The sequence below is a fragment of the Lonchura striata genome, chromosome 5 (assembly GCF_050655825.1).
Source record: "Lonchura striata isolate lonStrDom1 chromosome 5, ASM5065582v1, whole genome shotgun sequence".
Lineage (NCBI taxonomy): Eukaryota > Metazoa > Chordata > Aves > Passeriformes > Estrildidae > Lonchura > Lonchura striata.
The window spans coordinates 57207405-57222672 of NC_140707.1; the positions used below are offsets into that span (position 1 = coordinate 57207405).

Below are 15268 nucleotides of genomic sequence, written 5' to 3' on the forward strand. Positions count from 1 at the left end.
TAACACCACCTTTGTCCATGTAGATTTAGAGCTTTGAAGCCATTTTCACACTGCATCTTATACAGAAGAAATGTTGAATCCACATTATTTTTTTTTGTTATTTCTATAGCCCTTTACAGATAAGGTCTTTACATCACACATAATTCACTATTTCATCTAAACATATTATACAATGCAGGAATATAGCTAACTAAGCTAATGTAGCACAATACATTATGTTATGTTCTGGAATAATTTTAAAACATCAACTTTTAACAGCACTGATTCAGTGAAGCCTGGTTTGGGTTTCTAATGACTGTGTCTTACTTTGCTGCAGCAGAGAATTTACACACACTCACTCTTGTGTGTTTGGTGATACCTGATAAAAATCTGAAATAATAAAAAAGTCTTGGTAGTCTTTCCTCCTGCCTCTATTTTTGTAATATTTGCAGAAGCCTTTTTCTTTCATCATTCCCTCTTCTGTCCAGATGAAACAAAAGTGTTAAAGAATGATTTTGTATGCATGATTTTCTAAGGATATTGGTCTTAAGTAGTAAGTTCAATGTGTGAGACATAAACAGTGTAGCTTACATTACAATTAGTAGTGGCTGAAGAAGACTGAACACAGTGAGTTGCAACAAATCATTTCATCAGCATCACTGATTAAAGACTATTTAATTAGAATCCAGAAAAAAATGGAACTCACAAGTTAATTTCAGACATACCCATAAAAGAAGCATTTGTAAATTCACTTACAAAGTTTAGTTCTGGAAAAACAGGAAAGCATTTAAAAACTTCATGATTTTTCATCAAAGTAGTTAGAAAAAAATTAGAAATAAGAAAATATCTGCATCCCAATGGATCTACTAAAGCTCAAGTGGTTTTGGGCAGTGTCTTTCCTTGCAGGGCTTAGCTTTCAACAGTGTGAACAATGTGCATGTTTTCATATTTCTGTCAAATATGTGCTTTGCAAATGAATTGCTTTGCTTTGTTCAGCTAAGCAGTACTAAAAGACTGAAGATTTCTTCCAGGTCAAATGCTTTATGTATAAATATGTGGCTCTTGAATATGAGCCCTCCATTTTAACTAAGTGTTTTCCTAATATTTCTTTTTCCTTCAATTCTGTACCAGCTCTTAAGAAAGAAAAGCTGTTCCTAAAATCAACTTCAAATCTAATTTAAGGGCTATTTCTTAAAAGCCAGAAGCATCAGAAGCTTTCCTTGAAGCATCACACCAGCATCTACCACAACACAGGATTTCTCAGACTTGTGTGAAAAAGCCACACATGTATAAACTACACATCAGAGATTAGCAGAAAGAAGTTGTAATGCAATGTGAGGCAGAAAGTGTTCTCAATTTCCCAAGACTCCAATAAGGGCATCTTAGTACAAAACTACAATCAACCTCAACATCTGGGCAGTAGTATATGCTTACAACCATTGTGACACACTTCAAGATATTAAGCAGCCCTCTTTTGTTTACCCCCAGTAATCACAGAACAGGAGCACAGAGTTATAGTTTGACATTTCTTACCAGACTGATCTTCCCCAGAGGGTATTATCCCTCTTCAGGGAAAAGCTGGCTTGAGAATTCTTACTCAAAGCAGTATTTATTGCATATAATGGTAATTACATAAGTACACAAACAATATAACAGAGAAAACTAACTCTGGTTACATTTGTGCTCACCAGTTCAAATTAGGGATTATAATAGTCTTCAATTTCCCCAAGGACATAAACAAGATTTAAGTATTTTTTGTTCACACCCAGGTATGATTCTCACTTGTAGGAAGATGCACCAAGGCATAGAACTGAACAGAACACCTAAGAAACCATTGCATAATAAAAAACAATTGTATAAAAGCAGCAATCCTTTCTCCTTTAGATTTCTATATCCACATACTTAATATTTAGTTCTGGTTTGTAGTTAACTTTTATTCAATTTTATCTTATTACCTATTAAAAATGCAAGATAAGAAACAAAGATTTATAGAAGTAGTTTACCTTTATCACCTATAAAAATATCTTACTAAAAACAGTGCAATGTTTAACTGAGCTCTCAAAACCAGAGCAAAAAGTAATCACAGAAACATGATTACAATCAGTACAAGTACTGATGCCTCAGGTACTTATGAATCAGTTTGCTATCCAAGCAGACATCTCCTGCACCAAGCATCTCAGCTGCAATGACTTGGGAAGTAATATATTCATTGAGCAAATCCAACATTGAGAAAACTTCCATAAAGGAAGGGAACTGGGAGAAAGAGAAATGTAGGTAAGTGAAGTGATATATTATTTAAGAGTATTGAAAGTGAATGATATACACAAGGGCTTCATTTTACATGGCTGAGCTGAATGACTATCAAGGAACTGCCACAGATCCCTTCACTTAAACTGCATTCAAAGGCAAGAACTATCAAATACGTAATTTTCACTGATAATCAATTTACAATGATAGAACTGATTTAATAATCTACATTTTAATAGGAGGTTCATCAGTGAGAGTACTAAATTTAAACATCATAAGGGAAAGTCCTCCTAAAGTCTGCCAATCATTTGCAAATCAAAACCCACAAGACACTCCACAGGCTCCTTTCAGCAGGCAGGGGAATACTGATACAAGATTGACACTGGAGATGCCTATGGGGAAAATTATTTTCTTCACATTGTAAAGGCACTGGAAAGAATAATCAGAGGAATTAAATGTGAGTGCCATGAATGTGATGCTCAGAATGAGAAATCAGGAGGTTTTTACTGTATTTAAAGCCAGGTATGTCACAGCACCTACACTTCAGTTTCCTCATTTCTTAGTGGGAATACATGCTTCAGGGCCAAACATACTTGAAACGGAACATGCTGAGCACTCAAAATTACTATTAAAAAAATACTATAACCTTTTTAAAAGATCTAAATTTTTCATTTAGAAAAAGGGTAAAAAAGCCTGGAGTTATTGTCTTACTCTCTGACACACCAACTCTTAGTTGGCGCAACACTTCTAGGTGCTCAGTTAGCCAGTTACTTTTTATTCTTCCAAATTTCCTCAGATGCTTAAATAGTCATGCCTGAAAATATAATAACTGTAACTAATGGTATTTTTTTTCAAATGCCAAGAGTTTTTTGCAAAGCTACTGTTTTAACAAAACATACAGACTAGAGTCATGATTAGCTGGTGAAACTAAAGATAAACTGGTGAAACTATTACCTCTTGGCTCTCTATAAGGTGTACACATATTAGTATCAAAATTTAAAAGGTGCAGATTAACACTGTACTGCTGACTGAAAAAGAGATGAAAGCTGAAAACAGCTTCCTGTTTTCAAGTTTATCATTACTTAGTCTCATTCATGATGTATTTCTCCAACCATCTCAGATTAACTATACTGTTTACCATGACAGAAGAAGCATTAAAAGCATTAATAACTCTAAATCTGCAGTCACTTTTATTGGGAGAAGACACTGCCCTTTTCCAGTGAGATGAAGTACACAAAGTGGCCAGAGAGAAATCAAGAGATGGCAGCTTTCTGAATTTTCTTCATGCCATTTATTGATACTTGTTGAAGAACATATACTCTAACAGGATTATTAATGGGAAAATAACAATCACCCCTTCAAAATAAACAGTTTTCAGAGATGCACAAAACCCACTGCAGATTTTCCCAGAAATTAAAGCTCCCTGCAATAACTGCTTTCTCTGTAATTAATTTGTTCATCTAGATTAAACAAATAATTTGATATAAAAAATAGCCCATCACTAATCTTACAGGCCAATTCCCTAACTTCATCTAACACAAGTTAGATGAAAAAACCAGAAAACACAGTCTATTTTAAAAGAAATCTAATCTTGGAGAATATATATTACGCTATTCACATATAATAAGTTGGTTGAATTCTTCCAAAGTGCAAGGTGCAAGTCATCTTTAAACAGTAGACTCATGAGCAGGGGAATTACTGCTAAGTGTAAAACTGGCTAGCAGAGAAGCTAAGCTTCAGCAAATGGAAAAGAGGTGTTCAAATAAAATTTAAAAGGAGATGAGCTGAAGAGGAAGAGAGAGACACATAAGACTGCTCCAGACTGGGGATTTGCAGAAAAAACTCTGAACAAGAGTTCAGTTGTCTAAGAGTAGACAACTTATCTGGGGAATGCAGCTGCTTGACATAACTCTGCAAAAATGAGGATTAAAATTATTTCATGGGGGACAATTGCTTCCAGATCTCTAGTTTTGCATTAAGGTAAGCTACCTTTTGCTTGATAAGGATAAGATAAAGCACAGTTTTCAAGAACAAGTTGTTTATAGTTCCTAGTCAGAAAAAAAGAATTATAATTGATTAGGTAACTTCTGGTCCTCTCAAGAGCAGGAAATAGCTTCTGCCAAAATAAGTAAAGCTCCCCTGTGACAAATACAAAGCAAAAAGCAAAATATCATTTAACCAGTGCATAGAAATGGACCTGAAAACTGCATGAGATTTATAGCAAAATACATGCACTGATAACTCCTGCACCATTTTATAATAATAGGCTTTTCTAAGAGAGACTGAGAAAGAGTCAGGGCTCAGACACCTGGCAATGGTGCTGCAAGCTTCTCATGCACATTTATTCACCACCTCAACTAAGCACATGGAATGGTTTATCTCATTCAGATTGCTGTTGATGGTAGCACTTACTTATATTTCACCAATTTAGAAAGCTATGCAGCACAAGAAAAGAAAAGGGAAAAAAAAAAAAAGACAACATGTGTAGATGATTGCAGACTTCAAATGTCCTGTAGCTAAAGAGTTCTCACCTGTAGAATTCTACAACAGAACCTTTCTCAGGAGAAGGAAAATAAAATCTCTCTTGTTCATTTAAAGATGAAGATGGCTACTCTCTTAAAGCCTTTTTCACATTCTTTATATTTACACCCCTCCACCCCAATCCTTAAAATTATTTCTTTATTAATTATATGAAATTAAATTGTAAGTGATTAGATGCCAGATGCTACCTACAAGCAAAGCATACCAGGTGCTACATAGCTTTTATTGCTGTGTAAGTTCTCAGCCCCAGCTATACTTTAATAAATTCAATGAGCACAAAAATGTCCAGGGAAGCAAAATAATCATAATTAGCTCAGTGCATACTTCAGCAGAATGACCTAATTTAAAAAGTGTTTTGCAAAGCAATTCTCATATTGAAAGGCAATTACACAGAGCAAAATAAAAATAGAACTTTTGAGATCCATGCAAAAAAGCACCAGCAAGTAACCATGAAAAAAGATGTAAAAGACTACAGAGGATAGCAGTGAAGAGCACACATTTTTAATTTTTTCCATGGCTTCTCTCTTTTCCTTTTTGCTCTTTTTTTGAAAATAAGGAGAACTTCAATATCAAGAACAACTATTAGCACTTTACTGACACAAGGCTTCCTGGCCATTTCCTGAATTACCAAAACTACTGACATTTTCCTTATGTTAAATTAGTCATCCTTGTTAATATTTTTTTGATCAGTATGGATCTGTATGTTTTACATTCTATTTTAGGCAGCCAGTTACCCAGGAAAAGGCACAGAGGAAAAGGGATGTCAACAAAACACAGCTGTCAATGTAGTCGGCCCTTTCGAAGGTAAAAGACATAAGAAGATGGAAAGACTCTGGAAAGACTTTTAATAGGAATTACCCTCTCTAAACCCTACCAAAAAACAAAAAAAGCTTGAAAAAGGAAAATTTTCATTATGCTGTGATCAGATGCTTTTACAATTTTGCTGACTCTTTATCATCTCTACCTAGTACTACAAAAGAGATACTTCCCATGTAAATAACAGTAAAGAGTAATAAATATTTTGTTTTCTTTAAATAATATTAGACACATGTCTGTCTGTAGGAGCCTCAATGCAGATCATTAAGGTATACTTGAACCTTTAAGAAAAACAGAGAGACAGAAGCCCCAAAACCTAATTTCTGGAGGTCCCAGGTGAGGCTTTTCAATTGCACTGTTTTGAATTGACACTTCTGTATGCAAAGACATTAAGATGTATCCAAAATATTAACGCAGATTTGTAGGGCAGAATATATGTACAGATACATACATGTGTGTATTTTATATGCACATAGTTGAGTGACATCAGTTGAGAAAGGTATTCAACTCTTGCACCTTCCTTCCTTGATTGCTATGGGTAATGTACCATGGAAACAAGAGAAGAAAGAAAAATTTGTGCTTTATAGATTTTTACCACTGGTAAAAATAAAGTAAGTCTTGCATAACAGTAAAATGTAACAAGTCCTTGTCCACAGACAAGTGTTCCCATAATGTTTCCTAATACAAATCATTATCTCTATCTACAAAGCTTGCCTTGCTTGCATTTCTAGAACCACAAGATGACAGAAGTAGGAAGGGTACTTAAGATTCTCTACAGCCAAACTTGAAACAGAGTTACCTACAGTGGGTTGCCAAGGGTCAGATTTTGAGTATCTCCAAGGATGTGAGACCCCCACAAACTCCTGGCAAATGGACGCATCTCACATGTGCCTCTGAAATACTGTCACCATTACACAAATGCTATCACATCATGCTCCTGTTCCTGTCAATTACTTGAAACAGTGCAGGGCAGGGAATCCTGCCTCAGATGCTTTGTTAAGATGGCTAGAAAACCAAAGCCCTGTTCCAGACTGGGCCATCATGATCCTTGGCTTTTTTCTTTAACTTGAAACTATACTTGGTTGCTACTTCCCAAATTATAATATTTAATTCATAGTTGCTGTATATGAAGTGAATTAATAATAGCTCAGTTTTGATAACAGAACCCAATTCAAAGATTTTATCCTATAAAATGTGAATCAAAGCTTGAGATGAACACTACTTGTATCTCAAAAACTGGAAACAAAGATTCTTAAAATCCTCCAAGCAAAGACAAGGAACTTTGGAGTAATACTGCACGTTGCAGATTGACCTGCTTCAGCAGCAAATTGTCATGAATTATCTGATGGGTGAAATTTTATCAGTTCCACACAATACAATAAAAACAGTGGAATTATTTGTGACCTGCCAAATAAAGAGCAGTAACTCTAGCCAAAGCATCCCCTCCTTCTGCCAGCATCTGCCACTAATTAATTTTCCACTTTTTAAAATGGGAACAAACAAGTGATAAAATGGTTTCTGGCAAGCTGTGCCTGAATAGATAAACTGTGGAAAAAATCTATCACATAGATAACATGAAAACAGAAATTTAAAGGTTGTGTGCAAAAATCCTTATGCTAAAAAAACCCAGCAATCAAAAAAAGAGAAAAAACAAAAAACCCCAAACAAACACCCCCCCCAAAGTTTAAAAAAAAACACCCAGCCCAGCTTTCTGAGCCTTTAAGTGTTTCAGGGTGGGTTTGTTTGTTTGTTTTGTTTTTTTGTTTTTTTTTTTTTTGGTCTACTTTTAAATTAACTTTCCTGGGATTTCTATTTCATAGAGTTTCCCTCTGTATTCAGAAAGCTGCTTTAACCATTGCTACTAGATTCTCAAAAAACAGTACACCTCAACAGCTTCGCTTCTCCATATGAGTCTAGTTCCTTTCAATGCAACCACTGTGCATGCTGCACAAAATCAGATTGCCTTTTGCATCTTCTGCTACTCAGATTGTCTAAACCAAACAACCATTTAAGCAAGCTGCAGAATTCCTCTTGTAATGACAGCTGACAGCTGAGGACAGTACCCAGGAGTTGAAGAGACCTTAGAGAGCTCGCTCTCACAGGGTGAAAACCATCCAAGAATGGAAGTATTTTCTTGTTGACAGATCTACTCCTGTCACAGCTGCTTTGAGCCATCTGGAATAAATACAGAGTACTGTAAAAAGAAAGTTGGCTATGAAGTAAGACTTATAATACCATCAGCCCCATAATTCCACTTACAGAACAACAGTTCTCAGGGAATCAACACAGTCTTGCCTGAGTAAATGGGAGCTCAGTGCTTCAAGCTATAAACAAAATTAGTGCTGTAAATTCCTACAATCACTTTCTGTTTCCAAAAGAGCAACTAGGTTCTAATTTAAACTTAATTTGTAGTAGTTATTGTTGTCAAATAAAGAACATATATAGATCTACTTTAAAAGAGTACTGTGAAATTCAGATAAAGCATTTAGGACTTAAGAAATTCTACTAATCTTTGTCCAAGTCAGTATGAAGTAGTTAACAGCTGTATTTGATCTCAACATTAACAAATAAAATAAGGTAACTTTGAAACAAACAGGGAAAAAAACTTTTTTCACCTTGATTTCTACTGTAATATACTTCAAGCACTAGTGGCCATGCAGGTTGATTTTATGCAATTTTTTACTGCATCAAGCACTGATGGTTTTCTCTTGTAAGGCTAAAAGGGGAAATAATATTTTCATGACAGAAGAGAATATAGCCTGTGAGTGACTCACAGCAGATGAACTATTTAAAATGTATCGAAATGGTCCTTGAGTCACTTGAACTCAATGGTTTCCAGCTTAAAATGCAAGCAGAATGGCCATAGTATTCTCAGGGTACAGAACACAATCACTTTAAATATTTAGATGTTTAATCTGGTCAAATCACAGTAAAATGCCTTCTGTATGGAGTAGTGAGATTTTGCTTTCTCTACTTTTTGTGAAATGATCTTGAAGTTTCTAAAGGACAAACCCACGACATTTTACACACAAATCTAACAAAACCAATGACCTTTATTTCTCCATTCTTCTTCAACCACGCTGTGCATAAGGATGCACTTAGAGAGTGAGTCAGATGAGCACTGAGATTTGGCATCAGCATTTAGCTCTGTAGTAATCAGTTACAACCCAAACCACCCATGAAAACCAGCATAATGTGCTTAGAACAAACCTGTGAAGCCTAAACCAACAATTCTACCGTGCAGGGGCCTGAGGATGAAAATAAAATGAATTACTGAATGTTCTCCAGATTACAACACTGAATTACTGAAAGAAAAAAGTTAGTTGTGTGACTGTATTTCTCTTCCTTAACTCCCATGACCTCTTCCACACAGGTTCTGAATTCATGTTTTAAAGTCTTCTCTGTTTTTCCTTTTTTTCAGTCAACTCAACATCTGTGACAGGCTCACAAGCACACACAACCCATATACACTGCCAGACTTCCTTCTGGCAGTGTCTTTGGGTTGAAAAAAACATATAAGAAGACAGTATAGTACAATAAGAAATAAATAACTGTATTTATAACTGAGAGTTAAAGCACACATAGTGGTTAATCTAAGCCTTATGAGATCTGGTTTAGCTATTCATAATTATAGGAAAATAACAGTGTGAAGTAGGAAATGTAAGTCCCTAAGATATGGCTTTCTGAAAAGTAATTTCTACATGAGCAAATTGTTAAGTAATTTCTCCCTTTCTGCTCCAGTTTTCTGCTCTTAGAATCTAAGTTACTAATAACATTAACTGGCAAGTGCTATGGTTTTGTTTTGGTTTTCATTTTTGATATTCAGAAAATACTACAGTCTTCTGAGATTAAAACAGCATGAAAATGCTGGATACCTATTTCATCTCAAAGCTACATTTAAGTAGGAAAATTTCATCCTGAGAGAGAATACATAGATTTGTTTCCTGGACAGTGGATTGAAATATTCATTGCAATTTCAGGCATTACTGAATGATGGCCTGTTTCAGGAGTTTCCTGACGTCAGCAGTAAGGGCTACTTTCCACAACAGCACTCTGACTGCAGAAGATAAAAAAATGTTTATTCCTTTTTTCACAGGGGAGGAAAACAATGAGAAAAGCAGGAAGGCAGCAATAATGCAGAAATCTGGAGGCAGTGATAAAGAGTACGGAGAATGGAGAACGTTGTATAAATAAATCCATTCTGGCCAAAATCAGGAAGGTGATAACCATAGGTATATGACACTGAAGTGTAAATCATCTTTTTAAAATTAAGTAATTGAAGAAAATTTTAAATTTTATTCAGTGTGAGAAAAAATTATTTGAAATACAGAAACAAACCAAAGCATTTCAAACCTTTAGAACACAAGTTCATGTTGTTTTTTCTGAGTGCACTATACAAACCTTAAAAAAGAAGAAAGGACACTGCATTTGTTCAAAAGAATTGCTGCTGCATTCTGTAAAGGACACCTAATTAATACTGACATGTTATTGCTTCCCTTTTGACATCTTGTGAACAGTCAGAGCTAGCCAAATAGCAACGTGGTATAACCTCTGGCTTGGAGAAAATTTCACTTGGTGACAAACAGTAAAAAATAGCACCTGAGAACAAGGCAGAGTTTAAAATGAGCACTGCTCAACAAAATAAAGTGAATGAATGTATGAATTAAAACATTAACTGTACAGGAAATAAAAATTTAGTTCCACAAGGAACTGCAGATAATTTAAACAGCATTTCTCATTGAAAAAACCTAGTTTTGTTGTTAGGCTGATTTAAATAATAAGCCCCCCAACATCTTGGAAGGGGTGGAAATAGCAGTGAGCTGTGCCCCTGCAGCCTGCTCTCCTTTGGAATAGCTCCCATCTTAGGTAATTCAACAGTATGGCCCAAGCAGCTCCATTTCCCTAGTTTAATTGAGCAGAATACAGCTAAACCATTTTTCATTTACTCATGGATCAAGACTCCAACATTTGGTGTTACATTGTCTTAGGCATTTCATTAGTAAGGTAAAAATCTTCCCCATCAAACCTCCCATTTATGATTATAATTTTGTCGGCAAACAGATCTCTTTCATCACTCTTAACTGCTCCAGTTTCCACACCATCATCAAGATCTCCTGGTTTTCATTTTAGTAACTTTCTTGAAACAGGAGTAAATCTGTGAAGACTTTAGAGACAGCAGCAAAATGAGTAAGAAACTGTTTCTTTAAAAATATTGCAATTTTGTAAAAAAGATGATGCCAGCCAAGAGAAAGTCATTTAATTCAGATAATACACTAGACCTCTGCAGAGTCTTCATGGTCACACTGATAGAATGTGGACTCTGCATGAGAGACAAATGCAGCAGTCTTTTGGCAGAAACTACAAAGCACAGCACATGCTCACAAGAAGAAGTAAAATACTTCTGAAGCCACAAAACGAACCTTTCTGGTCTTTACTTATACAGTTCTCCAGTAATTTAAATTAACATTGCTTCTGTGTAGAAACAGTAGATCATATTCACGAATAGGTACTTGGAAAGACAGTGAAAATATTGTATGAAATGATATATGAAAAATAGTAAATTTTTCTAAGTTTGGGTTTTAATCCTTCTTACCAGAGTGATGTAACATCATTAAAAGGATGGATTATAAAAGGAAAAAACTCCTATTCCCAATATGCTATTGTTGTTCAAATTGAAAAATACATTTTATTTCACCTTTCCCCCCACTATGGACAACTACAAAGATTTTCAAATCAAAGATTCAGATTTCCAAACCATTAGCATCAGGAAATTTTATTGAGTGTCACTCAATAGACGTCACTCATTCTAAAATTTTAATTAAAACAAACAAAAGTCCTTCCAAACTGATTTCAGGTTCAAATATTTTAAGTAGTTTCACTTGGAGAAGCAGGCCTGGATGCAGATCCTACATGCTAGAATTCATGCCATCTTTAAATCTTACTTGGTTTGTTGCATTTTATACATAAAGCTACTATGATTTATACTCAGTACTTGCCCCTCAAAAGGAAATTCACCAAAACTTATTAAATAAATATAGGCTCTAAGGTAAATTTTATGTGGAAACAGTTGCATTTGATATTACTTTCTAAGCATTGCTAGAAAGCCATATCAAATATTTTTAAAATTTCAAATTAATCACAGAAAATAAGAGGTTTTGCACAGAACTTTCATTCATAAACCAACTGTCAGTTTAGAATTGTGAATACAAATATTAGAAGTTAATGTTTCAGCTGTTGTCATAGAGGCTGGTACCTCCACACTGCTATTGCTATAGATCATTTGCCACTGAGATCATATTTCTTTATAATAAATAGGTAAATATACACAAAGTGTTGAGATGTACAGATACTCATCTGTACACATAGGCAAGCGTAAACACTGCAAGCTTCCTCATTAAAATAGTTTTTGCAATAGTCAAAAGGTCAAGAAGGATAGAGAAGCTTGTACTTTCTCCTACATGAAATTACACAGACAAGTATTTTTATAGCATACATCTTGAATATTTTATTTAAGCAGCATAAATCTCTCAGAATCTACTCAAAACAACATCCTACTGCAGAAAAGGTGTAGAACAGTTGAAAAAGCTCATAGAAACAAAATTTTAAATTATAAGAATCCTTAAAAAGGACTGTCCAATCCAATGAAATGAGAAGTTACCTTCAAGACAGGACTCAAACAGAAAATCTCATAAAAATGTCATCTGGACTGGAAGCCCAATAATTTTCATCTCACATGTCTCTTAGGCAGCTAATTCTCAGTCATTCTGAAGAGCACTATGTGTTTACAGACTTATTTATTCAAAGGTGCATTCTGAGGAGGGGCAAATAGACACCCAACAAAACATGAGTTTTCATTTTCATTGAGTTGCACTGCTTTAGATTGACTGCCTGCTTCTTTGGGAAAGGGAATCTTTCGGCACTTGTCAGCAGGCTCAAATATCCTGAAATGCTGAAAAAGGTGAAACAAAAAACTTTCTCTGTGCTGCCGCCTTCCTATCTGATCTTTTGTCTCATATGTTTCCCTCAGGGAAGCACAAGAAATTTCTCTGAATAATTCATAAATACCTAGGCAGAAACCAGCTTCTATTTCTGAACAAAAAGATTGGGTAAGAAGCTGATTTCAGTGGTTCTATTCTCCTCTATCTGGAAGAAAATAGGATTAAAAGTAATTTTCCTAATATGGTAAGCACACAATATATACATGTATGTATCTGTGAAGTATGTAAACAAACATATGTTATCCTAGGGAAGGTACCTTTGCACTTGGAGCTATACATTCATTTGGGGGCAAGACTGATTCTCTACCTTTCAAAAACCCAAGAAATCACATAGCACAAAGGTAATCAACAAACATGCAGAATGCAGAAAACAGCTGTACTCTGCACTGGTGTGGCCTCGAGTGCTGTGTGCAGCCTGGGCACCACAATGTAAGAAGGATATAAAGGTACTGGAAGGCATCCAAAGGAGGGCAGTGAGGATGGTGAAGGGCCCTGAGGGGAAGCCGTGTGAGGAGCGGCTGAGGTCACTTGGTCTGGTCAGCCTGGGGGAGACTGAGGGGAGACCCCACTGCAGTTACAACTTCCTTGTGAGGGGAAGAGGAGGGGCAGACACTGATCTCCTCTCTCTTGTGACCAGTGACAGGACTGAGGGAATGGCCTGAAGTTGTGTCAGGAGAGGTTTAGATTGGATATCAGGAAAACCCAGAGGGTGGCTGGGCACTGGAACAGCTTTCCCAGGAAAGTGGTCACAGCACCAGCCTGAGAGAGTTCAAGAAGTGTTTGGACAATGCTCTCAGACACAGGGTGTGACTCTTGGGAGTGTCCTGTGCAGGGCCAGGAGTCGAACTTGATGATCCTTGTAGGTCCCTTCCAACTTAGAATATTCTATAATTTTATGAATTTAACTTTTACTTCAGAATACAAAAATGACTGGTCTTCCCTGTACAGTATCCAGCTACAGTATCCAACTCTTCTCTTACCATAAGCCACCTTCATTTCCCAATGGCATGAATACTGGGCAGCTGCAAATTGTTTCTTGTTCTATAGTTTCTATTAGGATTGAAATACTCTTATGGCCTGCAAATCCCTTTTATGTCCCAACACATAAAAGACAGAATAAATGCCAGGAAAGGCTGTTTCCAAAGCATCTTGTAATAGGAATATAGATCCCAAATTCACAAGGTACAGGTTACCTACACCAAGTCAAGACTTCACACTACCGTATCACCAGCTGAGAAGACACTGCTTACGAACATGGGCTCAAGACTTACCAGCCTCTGCATGCTTTTCACGTGGGTAGGATTAATGGATAAGGCCTCTTCATACCAGCGTTTGGCTTCATCAATATTTCCACGAAGTTCAGCCACCTGCCCCCTCATGTAGAAAACATAATGTGACACTGGAAAGAGATTAGCTGCTTCCTGGGTACACGCTGTGGCCTCAGCAGGCTTCCCAATTCCTATGTAGACTTCAGCTGTGGAAGGAATGTCACGACCAATTAATGATTCTTGCTTCATCATACCATGACTAGACGTTGCCACATGTGCTTTATTGGTAAATATTTTCCATTCAGATAAAGACTATTTTCCTAAAAAAAATTGCATCTTAAAAGAGAAATTATTACCTAAATTATTTTAAATGCATTATTTTTTTCAGGAAAGTTGTTTTTCTAAGTATATCAGGACTTACAACTTTTAAATGGCTGTTTGAAACCCCAGAATACTCTTTCTAGTTTGCTATTTTTATCTTAAGTCTTGGATTTTTTTTCTTCTTGTGGAGAAGTCTCCATCGCATGGCAAGAGAGACTCCCCTCCCTAAGAGAACTGAAGAAAGACTATTTCAGAGGTGGTGAACTGACTGAAAGTTCCAGGTTTTGCCTCTTTACGTTGTGAGAAAGTAAAGAGAATGTGGGAGGAGTAGAAGGGCTCTGAAGGTTTCTTCTGATTTTCTTATTATTTTATCTTTTAATTCTTTTAATAAAGTTTTCTTTATACCCTTTAAAGTTTTGGGCCTGTTTTGCCCTCCTCCTAATCCTTATCTCACAGCAGGAAATGAGTAAATAATTTTAGTGAGTACACTGGCATTCAGCCAGTACTAAACCCACTCCATTAATTGGTGCGTTGGCCAGGAGAGAAGAAACTCAGATTGGCAAACCAAAACTGCCATAACCCACAAAAATTTTTTAAAAAAACAAAAAAAACCCCACCAAAGAGAAAATAAGTAGTGGAACAAGCTGCCACAGAAGGCTGAGAAATTATCAGCATTATAGATTATGAGAATTACTGTAGATGGTCATCTGTGGCAGTTTATAAATATTTAAAGTCAATGATGCCACAATGCAGAGCAGGTGACTTTACTACACCCTGTTGGACCTTGCCCTATTCTAATCTGTGTTGCTTTTGAGTAGCCCAAATGAGATCACTACTATTAATCACTGTAATTGCTTTCTTTCCAATCTCCAATCTTCTGGGCTTTTTCTCTAAACCACCAAACCATTTATAAATGGGAGCCATTACCCTGCCATGACTTTCACACCATAAAACTGTAGACGTAAATAGGTAAATTAAAATGCTACATAAATGCTAAATAAAGCACTGTTTTGTTGAAAACATGAAAGAAAAAAAATATGTCACTGCAAAAGTGATTCTGAAAGCAGAGCAAGGCATAACAATTGCTGGCTGATTTCT

General features: G+C 36.0%; 1 protein-coding gene across 4 annotated transcripts in view; it reads right to left on the reverse strand.

Moving 5' to 3' along the window:
• TTC7B (tetratricopeptide repeat domain 7B) overlaps positions 1–15268 on the reverse strand; it is a 120029-nt gene that overhangs the window by 13424 nt on the left and 91337 nt on the right. For all 4 annotated transcript variants that reach the window (XM_021531932.3, XM_085582274.1, XM_085582276.1 and 1 more), the window contains one exon: positions 13853–14055. In XM_021531932.3, coding sequence (XP_021387607.1) covers positions 13853–14055 — 203 coding nt within the window. The remainder of the gene's footprint in view (positions 1–13852; positions 14056–15268) is intronic.